Raw genomic sequence first — 18,087 nt, 5'->3', positions numbered from 1 at the left:
AAGTTAGATATAGTAGGACATAGTGAAGTTGGGTGGCAGGAGGAACAAGACTTCTGGTCAGGTGAATACAGGATTACAAATACAAAATCAAATTGGGGTAATGCAGGAGTAGGTTTAATAATGATTAGAAAAATAGGAATGCGGGTAAGCTACTACAAACAGCATAGTGAACGCATTATTGCGGCCAAGATAGATACGAAGCCCACGCCTACCACAGTAGTACAAGTTTATATGCCAACTAACTACGCAGATGAAGAGATTGATGAAGTGTATGATGAGATAAAAGAAATTATTCAGATAGTGAAGGGAGACGAAAATTTAATAGTCATGGGTGACTGGAATTCGATAGTAGGAAAAGGGAGAGAAGGAAACGTAGTAGGTGAATATGGATTGGGAGGAAGAAATGAAAGAGGTTGCTGCCTGGTTGAATTTTGCACAGAGAATAACTTAATCATAGCTAACACTTGGTTCACGAATGATGAAAGAAGGTTGTATACATGGACGAAGCCGGGAATTACTAGAGGATATCAGATATATTATATATTGGTAAGACAGAGATTCAGGAACCAGCTTTTAAGTTGTAAGACATTTCAAGGTGCAGGTGTGGACTCTGACCACAATCTATTGGTTATGAACTGTAGATTAAAACTGAAGAAACTGCAAAAAGGTGGGAATTTGAGGAGATGGGACCAGGATGAACTGAAAGAACCAGCGGTTGTAGAGAGCTTAATTGAGAGCATTAGAGAACGATTGGCAAGAATGGGGGAAAGAAATACAGTAGAAGAAGAGTAGGTAGCTTTGAGAGACGAAATAGTGAAGGTAGCAGATAATCAAGTAGGTAAATAGACGAGGAATAATAGAAATCCTTGGGGGAACAGAAGAGACATTGAATTTAAGTGATGAAAGGGAAAAATATAAAAATGCATTAAATGAAGCAGGTAAAAAGGAATACAAACGTCTCAAAAATGAGATCAACAGGAAGTGCAAAATGGCTAAGCAGGGACGGCTAGAGGACAAATGTAGGGATGTAGAGGCACGTATCACTAGGGGTAAGATAGATACCGCCTACAGGAAAATTAATGAGACCTTTGGAGAAAAGAGAACCACTTGTATGAATATCAAGAGCTCAGATGGAAACCCTGTTATAAGCAAAGAAGGGAAAGCAGAAAGGTGGAAGGAGTATATAGAGGGTGTATACAAGAGCGATGTTCTTGAGGACAATATTACTGAATTGGAAGAGAATGTAGATGAAGTAGGAGATATGATACTGCGTGTAAAGTTTGACAAAGCACTGAAAGACCTAAGTCGAATAAAGGCACCGTGAGTAGACAACATTCCATTAGAACTACTGACAGCCTTGGGAGAGCCAGGATTATCAAAACTCTACCATCTAGTGAGCAAGATGTATGAGAAAGGCGACTTACCCTCAGACTTGAAGAAGAATATAATGATTCCAATCCTATAGAAAGCAGTTGTTGACAGATGTGAAAATTACCGAACTATCAGTTTAATAAGCCACTGCTCCAAAATACTAACACGAATTCTTTACAGACGAATGAAGAAACTGGTAGATGCCGACCTTGGGGAGGATCAGTTTGGATTCCGTAGAAATGTTGGAACACATGAGGCAATATTGCCCTTAAGACTTATTTTGGAAAATAGATTAAGGAAAGAAAAACCTACTTTTCTAGCATTTGTAGACTTAGAGATTGTCAAAAACTATGTTGACTGGAATCCTCTCTTTCAGATTCTGATGCTGGCAGGGGTAAAATACATGGAGTGAAACGCTGTTTACAATTTGCACAGAAATCAGATGCAGTTATAAGAGTTGAGGGGCATGAAAGGGGAGCAGTGGTCGGGAAGGGAGTGAGACAGGGAAGTAGCCTCTCCCCGATGTTATTCAATCTGTATATTGAGCAAGCAGTAAAGGAAACAAACGAAAAATTCGAAGTAGGAATTAAACTCCATGGAGAAGAGATGAGGTTTGCCCATGACATTGTAAATGTGTCAGACAGCAAAGGACCTGGACGAGCAGTTGAATGGAATGGACAGTGTCTTGAAAGGAGGATATAAGATTAACGTCAACAAAAGCAAACTGAGGATAATGAAATGTTGTCAAATTAGATCGGATGATGCTGCGGGAATTAGATTAGGAAATGAGACGCTTAAAGTAGTAAAAGTGTTTTGCTATTTGGGGAGAAAAATAACTGATGATGGTCAAAGTAGAGAGGAAATAAAATGTAGACTGGCAATGGGAAGGAAAGCATTTCTGAAGAAGAGAAATTTGTTAACATCGAGTGTAGATTTAAATGTCAGGAAGTTGTTTCTGAAAGAATTTGAATGGAGTGTAGCTACGTATTTAAGTGAAACATGGACGATAAATAGTTTGGACAAGAACAGAATATAAGCTTTCGAAATGTGGTGCTACAGCAGAATGCGTAGATCACATAACTGAAGAGGAGGTATTGAATAGAATTGGAGAGAAGAGAAATTTAGGGCACAACTTGATTAGAAGAAGGGATCGTTTCGTACGGCATATTTTGAGGCAGCAAGGGATCACTAGTTTAGGCAGCGTGGAGGGTAAAAATGGTAGAGGGTGACCAAGAGATGAATATACTAAACAGATTCCGAAAGATGTAGGTTGTAGTAGGTACTTGGAGATGAAGTACCTTGCACAGGATAGAGTAGCATGGAGAGCTGCATGAAACCAGTATCTGGACTGAAGACCACAACAACACAATCTGATGATCAGTAAATGGCTTCGTAATTATTTTAAAATCATTAGTTTTTTATGTGTCTTTCAGCAAAATAAACCAAACACTTTGATATCGTCAATATAAACATTTTAAAAATGCGAGGTTCTTATAATAGTTACAACAACGAAACTCTGTCTCTAAATCTCGCAGAAAATGCAAAGATATTCTGGCCGTATGTAAAGTATGTTAGTAGCAAGACAGAATCAATGCTGTCTCTGTGTGACAGAAATGGACAGACTATCGATGACAGTCCCGTTAAAGCAGCGTTACTAAATCAAGCCTTCCGATATCCCTTCACCGACGATGACAGTGTTTCAGAATTCAAATCAAGAACAACTGCCAAGATAAGTAACATAGAAATAGACATTCTTGGAATGTTGAAACAAATTAAATCACTTAACAGAAGCAAGTATTCCGGTCCAGAATGCATACCATTTAAGAGTATGCTGCTGCAGTAGCTCCATACTTAACTATATACAACAGCTCGCTCGAAGAAGCATCCATACCTAAGGACTGAAAAGTTCCACACCTCACACCAACACTGAAGAACGTCAGTCAGTGTAGTCCACTAAAACAGAGGCCCACTTCACTAACGTCGATACACAGCAAGAGTCTGGAACAAATATTGTGTTCGAACTGCATATATTGACAAATACTCAACAAGGATTGAGAAAACATCGTTCTTGTGAAAAATAACTAGCTCTTTACTCGTGCAAAATGTTGAGTGTTATCGGCAAAAGCTTCCCAATTGGTTCCATATTTCTAGATTTCCAGAAGGCTTTTGACACCGTACTTCATAAGCGGCTTGTACTCAGATTACATGTTTAAGGAGAATTGTGTCAGTTATGCGACTGGTTTCGCCATTTCCTGTCAGAGAGATCACAATTCGCAGTAACTGACGGAAAGTCATGGAGTAAAAATAGAAATGATAACTGTCGTTCCCGAAGGTAATTTTATATACCCTCTGTTTCTCCTCGTTTATATAAACGATTTAGGGGACAGTCTGAGCAGCCACTTACGTAGTTTCCAGAGGATACTGTCGTTTATCGTCTACTAAAGACATCAAAAGATCTAAACCTTGCAAAAGAATTTAGGTAAGATATCTGTACGGTACGGAAATTGGGAATTGATCCTAAGTAATGGAAAATATGAGTTCATCCACAAGAGTGAAAATAGAAATCCGTTAAACTTCGGTTACACGAAAAATCGGTTAAATCTAAATACCGTAAATTCAACTAAATATCTTGGAATTACAATTACCAACAATTTAAATTGGAAAACTACGTACAAAATGCTGTGGTGAAGGTGAACCACAGATGGTAGTTTATTGGCAGATCACTTAGAAGATGCAACAGATCTACTACGCTTGGTCGTCCTGTTTTGGAGTGCCACTGCGCGATGTGGGATCGTAAACAGATAGGGTTAATGGGGTACATTGAGAAAGTTCAAAGAAGATCACCACCTTTCGTACTATCGAGGAATATTGGAGAGACTGTCACGGGTATGATAAAGTATTTGGTGTGGATACCATAAAAATAGTTTCTCGCTACGTCGGTATCTCCTCACGAAATTTCAGTCACCAACTTTCTCCTTCAAATGCAAAGATATTTTGTTGACGCCAACTTATATAGGGAAGAACGTCATCATAATATAATAAGAGAAATCTGAGCTCACATGCATAGATATGGGTGCTCCTTTCTTCTGCACGCTGTTAGAGAGTGGACTTACAGAATTATTGGTGGTTCGACGAATCCTCCGCCAGGTACCTAAAGGTGATTTGCAAAGCAGCCATGTAGATGTAGTTGTAGATGTAGAGGTAGGGTGGGGTACAATTGGCAAACTTGTCTCGACTCCTTGAGTAATATCAGCATATTCTGTCCCATTTCTTACAGTACGTATCCTTCTTTCACTATTTTTGTGTAGTGAAGTTATTGCCATAATCAGGTTTGGCGAAACTCACTTTCCTGCCTTTATGTTCGGTAAGACCAAATAATTAGTCATCTAACATTTCCTCAGTTGCGTTTCCCTTTCTTCTGTATATTAATCTTGTCAGAAATATAGATGCACGAGCTGCAAAGCTAATAGGGCAGTAGTTCCCCAATTCACCTGCCGTTGGTACCTTTCGTGTAGTGTGGGTTCCGTTGCTCCACAAGAGCTGGTGGCGGAGTCGGCCGACCCGGTGTCAGAGTCAGCCAGGCCAGACTCTGAGCCGATTGGACAGGCATCGGAGGTAGCCAGGGTGGGGTAGCAGATGGAGACCAATATCGTTATAGTCAATTCAATTTGTATTTTAGCATACGTCGAATGTACTTGATTGCACATAGTTACTGGCTCATTCAACGTATGTTACAGATTTCTAATGACTTTGGCGCCCTCTGTCGGTACTGTGTATACTTCACTGGAGCAGCCATTCAGCTCCTAATATTTTGCTGGTATGGAGAAGTACTGATCACAAAGGTAAGGTATAGTTCAGTATCATATATTCGAAGATATAACTAATCTCTAAAGCTTTGACAAATGTTATTTCGAACAGTTTTCGTTAAACCTGGAGCTTTTGTCCGTCTCTAACTGAGCTCCACAAGCTTTAAAATTGGAAGGTACATCTACATCTACATCTACATTTATACTCCGCAAGCCAACCAACGGTGTGTGGCGGAGAGCACTTTACGTGCCACTGTCATTACCTCCCTTTCCTGTTCCAGTCGCGTGTGGTTCGCGGGAAGAACGACTGTCTGAAAGCCTCCGTGCGCGCTCTAATCTCTCTAATTTTACATTCGTGATCTCCTCGGGAGGTATAAGTAGGGGGACGCAATATATTCGATACCTCATCCAGAACGCACCCTCTCGAAACCTGGCGAGCAAGCTACACCGCGATGCCGAGCGCCTCTCTTGCAGAGTCTGCCACTTGAGTTTATTAAACATCTCCGTAACGCTATCACGGTTACCAAATGACCCTGTGATGAAACGCGCCGCTCTTCTATGGATCTTCTCTATCTCCTCTGTCAATCCGATCTGGTACGGATCCCACACTGATGAGCAATACTCAAGTATAGGTCGAACGAGTGTTTTGTAAGCCACCTCCTTTGTTGATGGACTACATTTTCTAAGGACTCTCCCAATGAATCTCAACCTGGTACCCGCCTTACCAAAAATTAATTTTATATGATCATTCCACTTCAAATCGTTCCGCACGCATACTCTCAGATATTTTACGGAAGTAACTGGTACCAGTGTTTGTTCCGCTATCATATAATCATACAATAAAGGATCCTTCTTTCTATGTATTCGCAATACATTACATTTGTCTATGTTAAGGGTCAGTTGCCACTCCCTGTTCAGAATCAAATATTGGAAGGTATAACTAATGTTTAAAGTTACGACAAATGTTATTTCGAATAATTTTCGCGAAACCCACAGCTTTTGTCCTGTCCCTATCTGAGCTCCATAAAATTTATACTAAATAACTTCTACACATAAACTTGCAAATCTGCCTCGTTCCCTGAGATTTTTGGGAAAGTGTTAAAAAGGGAGAGGTGAAATCAACTATTTTTGTTGCTTCATTTAGTACACGTGAGCATTAATTAATTTCTTGAGATGACTAATTTATCAGAAACTCAACGGAGTTTCTTCTGCAACTGAATTTAGCGAACCAGTCTAGTCTAAGATTATCATTCTGGTTTTAAGATGTGCTATGTACTTTCCAACTCTTCTCTCACTGCTACAATGTTGTAGTTTTTTTTTTAGAGAGGTCTATGTAGTGACGAACAATGTGTGTTTCTGCTGCGTACGTGGTCAGCAGTACTTTTGTAAAAATATTTATTTCCTTTTATGGCCTAACCATTAGCATAAAACAGCTATGGATAAGGACGTAAGTCAGTATTTCAGCCATTCTTATCCATAGCTATTTTATGATATTGGTGAGGCAGTACACGGAACACTGCGATGGAATATCGATCTGTGCACTGATTGATGGGAAATTGATACATGTATATGCGACAAATGCTGCAATAGAGTATTTGATGCCAACGAACCTTCTTTTTACCAGGTTAATACAAAACCAGGAGATGAGCGCATGTCTGAAACCAGTGATTCTGAATAAATACAGATTACAGCACTTGCGCAATTATTGATTATGTAGAATAGCATAGCTATCGGGGGAACAGCTGTTTGGTCACGAAAGATTAGTTTAATTATTTATTCCATATACCCATAAAAGAGAGAATCCTCTTGGGTGAGGAACATGTCAGATAAATGCATTACAAAAATATAATTAGAAAAACTTGAGATTCATTCATTTTAATGATCGTCTGTCAATAAACAGTAAAATTATGTACCTGAATTAAATTTAAACTTCTGGTATTTACAGGTTTAATACTTACATCTGCTTTCATTAAATCCATCATTTGCTGGTTTCTTGGCTATTACAACCAAGTATTGTCAAAAATTAATGTAAATTATTCATTTCAGTGATCCTCAGTTAAGAACAGTCAGATTAAGTACAAGATTTAAAATCAAACTTCCACTATTTACAGACTTAAGACTTACATCTGCTTTCCAACTTCTGGTATTTACAGGTTTAATACTTACATCTGCTTCCATTAAATCCATCATTTGCTGGTTTCTTGGCTATTACAACCATGTATTGTCAAAAATTAAAGCAAATTATTCATTTCAGTGATCCTCAGTTAAGAACAGTCAGATTAAGTATAAGATTTAAAATAAAACTTCCACTATTTACAGACTTAAGACTTATATCTGCTTTCCATATATCCATCATTCATGTAGTAGGTAGTTACTTGGCTGTTACAGCCAAGTACTGTCAACAATTAAAGTATAATAAATTTCCATTAGAATGGTTTACTGCACTTGTTGAGAAACTCATGGGTGGAATAGAAGGAATTGGCCACCAAAAATTCTTTTAAATTATGTTTAAATTGTGGTTTGTCTGAAACTAAACTCTTAATGGTTGCTGGTAACTTATTGAAAATATGCGTTGCTGAATATTGGACTCCTTTCTGGGTAAGAGTAAATGATTTTAAATCTTTATGTATATTGTTCTTATTCCTAGTATTGATACTGTGTACTAAGCAGTTAGTTGGAAAACGAATTGTATTATTTACAACAAACTTCATTAACAAGTAAATATACTGAGAAGCTGTGGTTAATATGCCCAATTCTTTGAATAGGTATCGACATGATGTTGTTGGATATACACTACTCATTACTCTTATTATACGCTTCCGTACTCTACACATTTTTTCACTGTTTGTGGAGTTACCCCAAAAATATGATACCATATGACATAATGGAGTGAAAATAAGCAAAATATGCCAGTTCTTTTATATTTATATTTCCTATGTCTGACATCATTCGCATTGCAAACACAGACTTGTTCAGGCGCTTTAGCAGTTCGTTAGTATGTTGCTCCTAGCTGAATTTATTATCAAGGTGTAATCCCAAGAATTTTACACTCTCAAATTCTCCTATTTCCACGTCATCGTATTTAATACAAATGCCAGAAGGAATTCTCATAGAAGTTCTGAACTACATATAGTGGGTCTTTTCAACGTTTAGTGACAATGAGTTGGCTATGAACCACTTATTAATGTCAGTAAAAATTTGATTAGCTGCCCTTTCTAAATTTATGTTTGATTTACTATTTATTGCAATGTTTGTACCATCTGCAAATAAGACAAACTTGGCATCTGGTAATGTAACGGATGACAGGTCATTAATATACACAAGTAACAGTAGTGGACCTAGTATGGAACCTTGGGGAACACCACATATCATTTCTTCCCAGTCAGATGATATCTGATTGCCTACTGCTGAAGTGTTATGTAATAACATCCTTTGTTTTCTATTAGTAAGGTATGACTGAAAACACTTTGCAGCACTACCAGTGACACCATAATATTTTAATTTACTTAAAAGATTGCTGTGATTCAAACAGTTTAAAAATGTTCAAATGGCTCTGAGCACTATGGGACTTAACATCTATGGTCATCAGTCCCCTAGAACTTAGAACTACTTAAACCTAACTAACCTGAGGACATCACACAACACCCAGCCATCACGAGGCAGAGAAAATCCCTGACCCCGCTGGGAATCGAACCCGGGAACCCGGGCATGGGAAGCGAGAACGCTACCGCACGACCACGAGATGCGGGCATTCAAACAGTCAAACGCCTTTGACAGGTCAGAGAATATGACAGTTGCCTCTAATTTGTTGTCCAACGAATTAAGGACATTTTCGCTGTAAGTGTAAATAGCTTTCTCAATATCAGAACCCTTAAGAAATCCACATTGTGACTCTGACAGTATGTTATTTTCACTAAGATGCTTAAGTAGACGCTTGAATATAACCTTTTCAAAGAGTTTTGAAAAATCTGGCAAAAGTGAGATCGGTCTGCAATTTGATGGCATTTCTTTGTCCCCTTTCTTGAGGAGAGGTGTAACTTCAGCATATTTAAGCCAATCTGGGAATGTTCCTGTGTCAAGTGATTCATTACACAAATAACTTAAGATATGACTAAGCTCGCATGAACACACTTTTATTAACTTTGTTTGTATGTTATCATAACCACTAGAATGCTTTAATTTCAAGGACTTTGTGATGGATTCTATTTCTTTGGGTGAAGTTAAGTGTCAATTCCATTTTACTGAGATTTCTTGTGTGCACTGATCTCAGATATTCCATTGCATTATTTTCTGAACCTGACAACCCCATACTATCAGTAACAGAGACAAAATACTTGTTTAAATGGTTTGCAACACAACATGCGTTTGTTAGCAGGGTTTCATTTATTTGTAGAGCTATTTGTTCCTCCTCATTTCTGGTCCTACCAGTCTCTGACTTAACTATATCCCATATTGTTTTTATTTTATTGCTGGCTGTATTTATCTTTTTCTCATAATGCAGGTGTTTAGATATCTGGATAACCTTCTTCAGTATTTTGCAGTAATCAGTATGAACTCCTTACGCTCGTCAGGTGGTCTTGTCCGAGACTTCGAGGCTCTCGCAATAGCCACTGGCTGCAAATTGCTGAAGTTCGTGGTTTATGTTAAGCTGTTATCTTGCCTTGCAAGGGACAAGGGATAAGCGGGCAGAGGAGGCGCGAATGCACAGCTTGGCATTTGTGACATCATCTCCTAGCCCTCTTGTTTGGATATCCTTCGACTGTCCGAGGATTCCGGATGTATATTTAAAACTTTTTGTGTAGAGTGGAGGTCTGATTTAACACACAAAGGGTGTATTAATGTCAGGAAGCGGAATACACGAGTACATGCACGTAGGAATATATAATGGGTTGATGCATAAGTTCGTAGCGTTTTCCCTCGAGTTTAATAAACGCAACAGATACACCTAACACAGACATTAGTCATCAGTAATATACTCTCCGTCACTATTTACAAAAGAATGCCTGCGCTGGGGTAAGTTTTCGATTCACAGACAGTTGAAATCACGTGCTCTTGAGGCGAAAAACTCGTCGAGTCATATTCGGAGCGAATTTTTGTCTTGGAAAGGAGTTCCTTCAACGTTGTTCGACAGAGAGTAGAGAAGGTTAAATCCTGAGGGCATAAGATAACTGAATCGGGTGGGTGTGGAATGGTTTCCCAACCCAAGTCTTGTATAGCGTTTTTCGTTAGTTTAGCTGAATGTGGGAGGCGACGTTATTGTGGAGTAGCATCACTTCGCGTAGTATTCATGGTCGTTGTTCTTGGATTGCGTTTGCAAGACGTTTCAGTTGTTGACAATAAATGTCAGCAGTGATGATTACACTTTGGGGAGGCAATTCGCAGTATTCTGTTCCACCAGATGTATGGCATTAACTTCTGTGGATGCGCGTTGGTCTTCATACAGGGAGTCGCTGTTTTGTTTGGGCTCAACCACGTCTTTCTTTTCGTTGTGTTAGTTAACTAGTAGCGATACAGGATAGAAAAGATCAGTGTGATTTAAGATCCAGTTTATGCCGAGAGACCAGAGGTGCACATATGACCAAATATGACCATATATTTTTGTGATTTTGGCTTAGTGCATGCGGTAACCTTACATCCGATTTTTGAGCCTTCTCCATTGTTTGCAAATACCGCACGATGGTGGAATGACCACAGTAAAGTACATCTGCTAGTTGATGAGTACAGTGGCGTGGGTCATTGTGGATTAATGGTTTAAACGGTATTTTAAAAACCTGAAATGTCTTCTTGGACGAAGAGTGTTACTAAAGGATCTTCGTTAAAACGAAAAAACCATTTTCTTGTCGTGTTTTCTCCAGCAGCATTATCCCTACTGACGGTGCAAACATTGCTGGCTGTCTCCGCTGCTGTCACCCCTCTACAGCACTCAAACAGAAGAAAACATCGGAAATGTTCCGATTTTTCCATTTGGCACTCCATTTTATTGCATCCACTGCTCCACTCACTATCTCCAAATGACAAAGTGACCATATGAAAACGCAAACAGCAACAGTGATCAACAAATTTAAAAAATAATTCAATAAATAAGTAAACCCATAGCAACCGGAATATCAATATGCGAAACATAAACGCTACAAACTTATGCACAAGCCTAGTACTTTAAAGGAGACTCTCAGTCTACCATATGAGTCATGTACATGAAAGTTTTGGTAATCGAAGTTGCTATAGAGGAGATGCTCTTCCGCCAGATAAGGATATAAACTCATTATTACTTCATTGTTGAAGTGCAGTAGGCTTTTAAAATTTATTTCTATCATTATCGGTAACAACGAGCAAGTCATACTTGGTTCAGAAAGTTTGCTTAAGACAGCAATAAATAGTTACGAAGAATTAAGTTCTGTAACACTTCGGTCACTAAATGTAACTGGGTTTTCTCTTTTGATGCTAGTCAATTGTCAGGATGAGAATCACTGCAATGGCCATTTAATTCTAAGGCATAATGTCAGGGTGAAAATACTAAATAAATTAATTTTTCTCTCTTAACAACATGTGGGCAGGGTGGGTACTTCCTTGGCTCGGGTATGAGGTAGAATGAAACAGCATTTTTACATAAGATAACTTTTATTGAAGATTTGTACAACTGTTTCCTTACTCGATGTCCTGGCTCTGAGAGCGGCAGCTGTGTCGTTTGCGAAGCTTTCTGCTGCGGCAGCGGCGGCGTCTGATTACGCGTGGCAGTGTGTATCTCCTGTCGCCGTCTCGCCCAGCTGACTGGAGACGCGCAGCGCGAGGTGGCCCGTTTAATTATTGCGAGCGAAGTCGTGCATCGGATGATACCTTGGGTGTGGCGTCCCAGTGTTTCTCTTCTCTAAGTGGCCGCATGTGTTGTGCGTCGGCCAGCGGAGCGGCGCGGCGGAGGAAGGCCAGTGTCCCGGACTCGAACAACGGACTCCCGCTTGCCAGTCTTCGGCTGTCAGATCTTCATCCCGGCTCACAGGTGACTGCTTATGTGAGGCCGTCTCCTTCCCATCCTCACGAGTCACTCGGGTGTGTAAAAATCAAACTTAAAATACCTTTTAACTTCTGTCTTCTGGCGCCGAGGCTGCTGCTTGCTATTCCATTACAGCGGCGGACTTGGTGCGTCTGTGTATGATGTAGTCTCTTCTTGCATGACGGTCTTCAGCACCAAAACTGACTGAAGACAACGGCTACTCTTCTCTTCTTCCTTCGTCTGTCAGGCTCACTGCGTCCAGCGTATTTATTCACTTCAGTTTACTGGAGGTGAACGACTTCACGGTCATTGCCTCTTCTGTCACGTTGAAATGCTTCTCGAAGAATCTTCTTAACGTCGGTCATTGGCTCTTGGAATGTAGGCGAGGGCCTTTGATCACATGTGACGACTCAGAAACACGTGAGCCGGTCATTGCCTCTTCTGTCACGTTGAAAGGCTTCTCGAAGAATCTTCTTTAACGTCGGTCATTGGCTCTTGGAATGTAGGCGAGGGCCTTTGCTCACATGTGACAACTGAGAAACACGTGAGCCGGTCGGGCGATGCCCTCACGGCTGAATCGACAGCGTCCGCTTATGTGGAACTTGCTGACTTCATGATCATTTTCTCTTCTGCTCTGCTGTTCTGCCTGCTGTTTGCCAGTGTGTAATTCTTCTAAACTAAACTAAGTTTTTCATTTATATTCTAATTTCTACTTCACTTTGATTTCACTAATTTATTTACTTAAGTACCACTCAACAGTTCTAAAGGGAGTGGGCAACAATGGATAGGCTCTCAGTTAAAGAGAATATTTTAATGTCTAGGTAAGACAGAAATCAGTGACGTGTCTAGATGAGAAATGAATATATAAAACATTGCTGAAGGAATTTTTATCATGCCAAAGAGGTCGCAGATGATTTACATCAGCCATCCACCATTAACCAATAGACATTTCCTAAAAATAGCAACCTTATCAGATGAAAAAATATGCATCTGCCGAGGAAAGTATTTGATGTAACTGCCAAAATAGAAAGAAAGTATCAGGATCGAAATTATCAATTCAGGGCATGGATAGTACAAGAATATCATATCATTGATCACTTGTCTTGAGTCAAACGTGAGGAAACTTAGTATGTTATAAGCCCTTAGAAAGTTCTATTGTAAAATGATTAGCGACTTTTGTAATAATTAGAACATTCAGTGCTAAAAAGGTGAATTTAGAATAGCTCTAACGAAAATTCAAACTTATTGTACGCAATCTGATCGACATTTTTGTGAAGTAGAAGGAATTGCAAGAACCCACCATGGTTGTGTAAAAATTTTGGGAAGATGTAGCAAAAAGCCAGTGTTGCAATGTTGGCGAACGAACTCAAGAGTACGAACAGTTACGTGAGAAGCGTTCAAAATTGTGTAAAGAAAGATATTTACCTGTCGGACTGAGAAAATAAAAGACTCAAACCTGGAGCCTACAAACAGTGGAAGAAAATAATGTGGCCAGGTGAAGCGCCTCTCAAGGGCTGGTGATCGTATCGGTTGGACATTGACTGCTGGAAAACCGTGGCTTTGGTCAGAAGAGTCCCGCTTTCGGTTGGCAAGAGCTGATGGTAGAGTTCAAGCATTGATCTTGATGCAAATGAAGCGAGAGATTCTGAAACGAAAGCTGGGTGGAAAATTAGATTCTGTCTTCCGAAATTACTTCATTTAAGGTTATTAAGCACATTCATTCTTCAGTCAACGCAGATACGAGTAAATGACAGTTATAGCAAGAAGGAAACGCGGAATTAAAAATCTGTTCAAATAGATTTATCCGGAGTAGGCAACTGCTTTTCAGCAAGCCTGTAAGAAAAATGCAATTGATTTTAGCAGTTCTCTGGAACAAGGACTGTCGCATGTTAATGAAAAACACGTAATGGCTACAACAGGGTACAAGAAGTGTTGCAGGACAAAGGTGCAGAACAGTAGACTTACGATACTGACGTTTATATCTGGCTGAAATTTCAACTTCGTGTTGTGCTTGGATCTGGTGAATGTTGTTAAGAGCAAGTAACTGTCATGTGAAACCAACATAACGGAAATTCCAATCTCTTCCGTTCATTCATGAGATGAGCATTCAGAAATTCTGAAAAAGATAAGAGTAAACCGTGGGGAAATACTGGTATTTACAGTACTAGCAAACAATGCCTCGCAATTGCTAAATTCATGTGGGAGTTGTGATATATGTCCTAAACGCCTTCATCCCCATTCTCTCTGCCCGATTCCTCCTCTCTATCTCCATCAGCTCCTTCTCCCCCCCTCCCCCACTCATCTCTTCCTTCCTCTCTCTGCCTGTCTGCTTTTCACCAAACATTTTGTCTGTTTCCTCCCCCAACCCCCAAAGCCCCCCTTGTTGTCTGTCCTCTTATGCCTCACTCTGACCTTGAGCCTGCAAACGAAACTGATTCGAACCTGAAATCGCTTAAAATGAATGAGTTCATCTGTTTGGAACACTGCTATACGGGGCATGAAAGACACCTATCCAAATGCTGAATCTGGTAGTAACTTCAATGACAGTATTTCACATAGTTTTATTTCGTGAAAGGGTAGGATTACAAAGCTTCGGACGAATCAACTTTCCGAAGTAGTTTTCTGATTTCTGTGAAACCGACGTCTAGGAACAAAACAGAACAGCACATAGCTGTGTACACTATTTTTGTTTGAAAAAATGCAAAGTGAATGAAAATAGATGGGACAACCAATTTTTCTAATGCTTTACATGCAATCGTATCGCTGATGAAAGTGGCTGCGAAAAATACAGGGTGATTCAAAAAGAATACCACAACTTTAAAAATGTGTATTTAATGAAAGAAACATAATATAACCTTCTGTTATACATCATTACAAAGAGTATTTGAAAAGGTATTTTTCACTCAAAAACAAGTTCAGAGATGTTCAATATGGCTCCCTCCAGACACTCGAGCAATATCAACCCGATACTCCAACTCGTTCCACACTCTCTGTAGCATATCAGGCGTAACAGTTTGGATAGCTAATGTTATTTCTCGTTTCAAATCATCAATGGTGGCTGGGAGAGGTGGCCGAAACACCATATCCTTAACATACCCCCATAAGAAAAAATCGCAGGGGGTAACATCAGGGCTTCTTGGAGGCCAGTGATGAAGTACTCTGTCTGGCGGCCGATCCATCGCCTTGGGTAGTTACGGACAGATAAGTGCCAATGTGGTGGCGCTCCATCCTGCTGAAATATGAATTGTTGTGCTTCTTGTTCGAGCTCTCTGCTAGCTCTGCGAGTCGATTTTCCTGGGCTGTGAACAAATGCTTGCTGGATGCGTGCTACATTTTCATCACTCGTTCTCGGCCGTCCAGAACTTTTCCCTTTGCACAAACACCCATTCTCTGTAAACTGTTTATACCAACGTTTAATACACCACCTATCAGGAGGTTTAACACCATACTTCGTTCGAAATGCACGCTGAACAACTGTCGTCGATTCACTTCTGCCGTAGTCAATAACACAAAAAGCTTTCTGTTGAGCGGTCGCCATCTTAGCATCAACTAACGCTGACGCCTAGTCAACAGCGCCTCAAGCGAACAAATGTACAACTAAATGAAACTTTATAGCTCCCTTAATTCGCCGACAGATAGTGCTTAGCTCTGCCTTTTGTCGTTGCAGAGTTTTAAATTCCTAAAGTTGTGGTATTCTTTTTGAATCACCCTGTATATCAAAATTGCATACTTTCACAGCACAGCATTTTTCTGGCTCGCAATCGTTAACAGAAAGCCTGCGCATTGTTTAAAAAAACCATAGACTACGTTCATCCAAATTTTATTAGAATATCGAGTCAAGCTTTGACGCATTACATACGTCTATAAATGACATATATAAAAAAAATGTATAGCTATATCCATACGAAAGTTAATTACAGTATGTTGTAAAAATTTTCAGAAAGTCATTTAAGACCTCTTCGAAATTTTTGCTAACAGATTTTCTCTTTTATATATTTGATATATTCTTATATACCAAGTTATTTTAAAATATCTAAAATATGTCTGTCAGAATGTTTATTAGAGTATCATGTGAGAATAGGAAGTGAACAGGTTAAGTACTTGTAATGTTATTTGCTAGGAACGCTAAACGACGTTCTTTTGTATAGTAGTATCAGTGAACAACTACAATAAGCGAACACTGAGACTGAAGGCCAAGGTCGAGATACTAGGACTGAAAAACGTGCAGGACGGGAATGCTATCTTTCACCCCTACCGTTCAATCTAAAATCGAGGAAGCACCGACAGAGGTAAAAGAAAAGTTTGAGAGTGTAAATAAAATGCAGTGTGGAAGTATACCAGCGATAACATTCGCTCATGACATCGCTATCCTCAGTGAATGTCATGGATGTGGGATCCTGCCCACTAGTCTCTTATAGGGTGTCTGGGAAGCTGTTTTCTCAGATAACTGGAAAACATACAAGCAATTCATATTAATTTAGTTTATTGCAGTAATTGAAATGACAGTATTTAACTTTCGTTTCTACATTATGGGTCGCCAGCTATTGGCGACATGCAAGTAATCTACGTCCTTTGATAGATACAAATTCCATGCAAGCCAATCCCACAAGTTCATAAGCCACTCTTATCCATACTGTCTCTGCAGCTCTTCTAGTGCTCTCTTCTAGTCCAGATCTACTAATGCGCCGAGGCTAGTTTATTTATTTACTTTTCAATTCCCCACTAGGGAAGGGCTGTCAGCAGTATAGCGCCGCTTTTCAGGCGAGAGAGTAAGTGCATAACGGGGAGGCATTTAAAACATAAAGGAGAAAATATGGCGAAACGGAGACATAAAAAAGGGGTAACATAATGGAAGGTAGCATACAACAGGGGGTGAATGTAAAAATGAAGATACAAATCCAAAATAGTAGTGTACACAATAAACCACACACGATCAAAAGAACACAAGGTGAAGTATGGCCGGAGCCTAAAAGTTGCAAGGGGCAGAGTATCACAGAATTACCATGGACAGAAACACTATGTACAAGTCCAGCAGCCGATTAAAATGACAGCAGTTCACTTCACGGTAAAACAGCACCGAACACGAGGCTGACGTAGCACACGTGACGAAGAACATACTGGATCTGCGAGGGATACGTATACGAGGGAGAAGGGAAGAGAGGGGGAGAATGGGTGATGCTAGAGTAGGGGGAGGGATAGTGCGGGTGCGCGCAGAAGGGGGCTGGGGAGGGAAGGACAGGAGAGGGAAACAGCGGAGGAGTGGGTCACAGACTCAGGTGGGGGGAGGAGGGAAAGAGGAGAAACCGCTCTGGGGTATGGAGGCGAGAAGAAAAGATGTGTGGCACTTGGAGGAGGGGGTGCGCCGACGCTAGGTGGCGCGTCGCTTGTCGCTTTTATTCTTACCGTGTAGATGCTGCTCTTGTCGTGGTTACGTCCTGGTCAGTGTGCTACTGGCTGGCGTCGTCTCACAGCCCTCTCTGCTGTGTCGTTCTTGATCTTCGTGCCGGCGCTTGTCGTTACGCTGAAACAATGGACGTTAATAGGATTTGTTGAATGGAATGAACAGTCTATTGAGCAAAGAATATGAACTGAGAATAAACCAAAGACGAAAATAACGAGAAGCAGCAGAAAGAAGAATATCGAGAACTTCAACATCCAAATTGTTGACAACAAAGTAGACAAGGTAAAGGAATTCTGCTACTTTGGAAGTCAAATAAAACTATGACAGATGAAGCAAAAAGGACTTAAAATGCAAACTATTACTGGAAATGAAGTTACTTCTGGTCAAATGAAGTATGGTATATTCATTTCAAATATAGGCCTTAATTTGGGAACGAAATGTCTGGGAATTTTATGATGGTGACTCATGGACTGTGGAAAACAGCATTAGAAGACAATTGATACGTTTGAAATGTGGTGATT

General features: G+C 40.0%; 1 protein-coding gene across 1 annotated transcript in view; it reads left to right on the top strand.

Moving 5' to 3' along the window:
• The window catches only part of LOC126485020 (odorant receptor Or2-like), a 161,173-nt gene that overhangs the window by 31,842 nt on the left and 111,244 nt on the right, over positions 1–18,087 (top strand). Inside the window, exon 6 of the mRNA XM_050108624.1 lies at positions 5,109–5,213. Coding sequence (XP_049964581.1) covers positions 5,109–5,213 — 105 coding nt within the window. The remainder of the gene's footprint in view (positions 1–5,108; positions 5,214–18,087) is intronic.

The sequence above is a fragment of the Schistocerca serialis genome, chromosome 6, assembly GCF_023864345.2.
Source record: "Schistocerca serialis cubense isolate TAMUIC-IGC-003099 chromosome 6, iqSchSeri2.2, whole genome shotgun sequence".
Classification (NCBI taxonomy): Eukaryota; Metazoa; Arthropoda; class Insecta; order Orthoptera; family Acrididae; genus Schistocerca; species Schistocerca serialis.
Note: the sequence above shows the minus strand (reverse complement) of the source record. Positions and strands in the feature narration are given on the sequence as shown.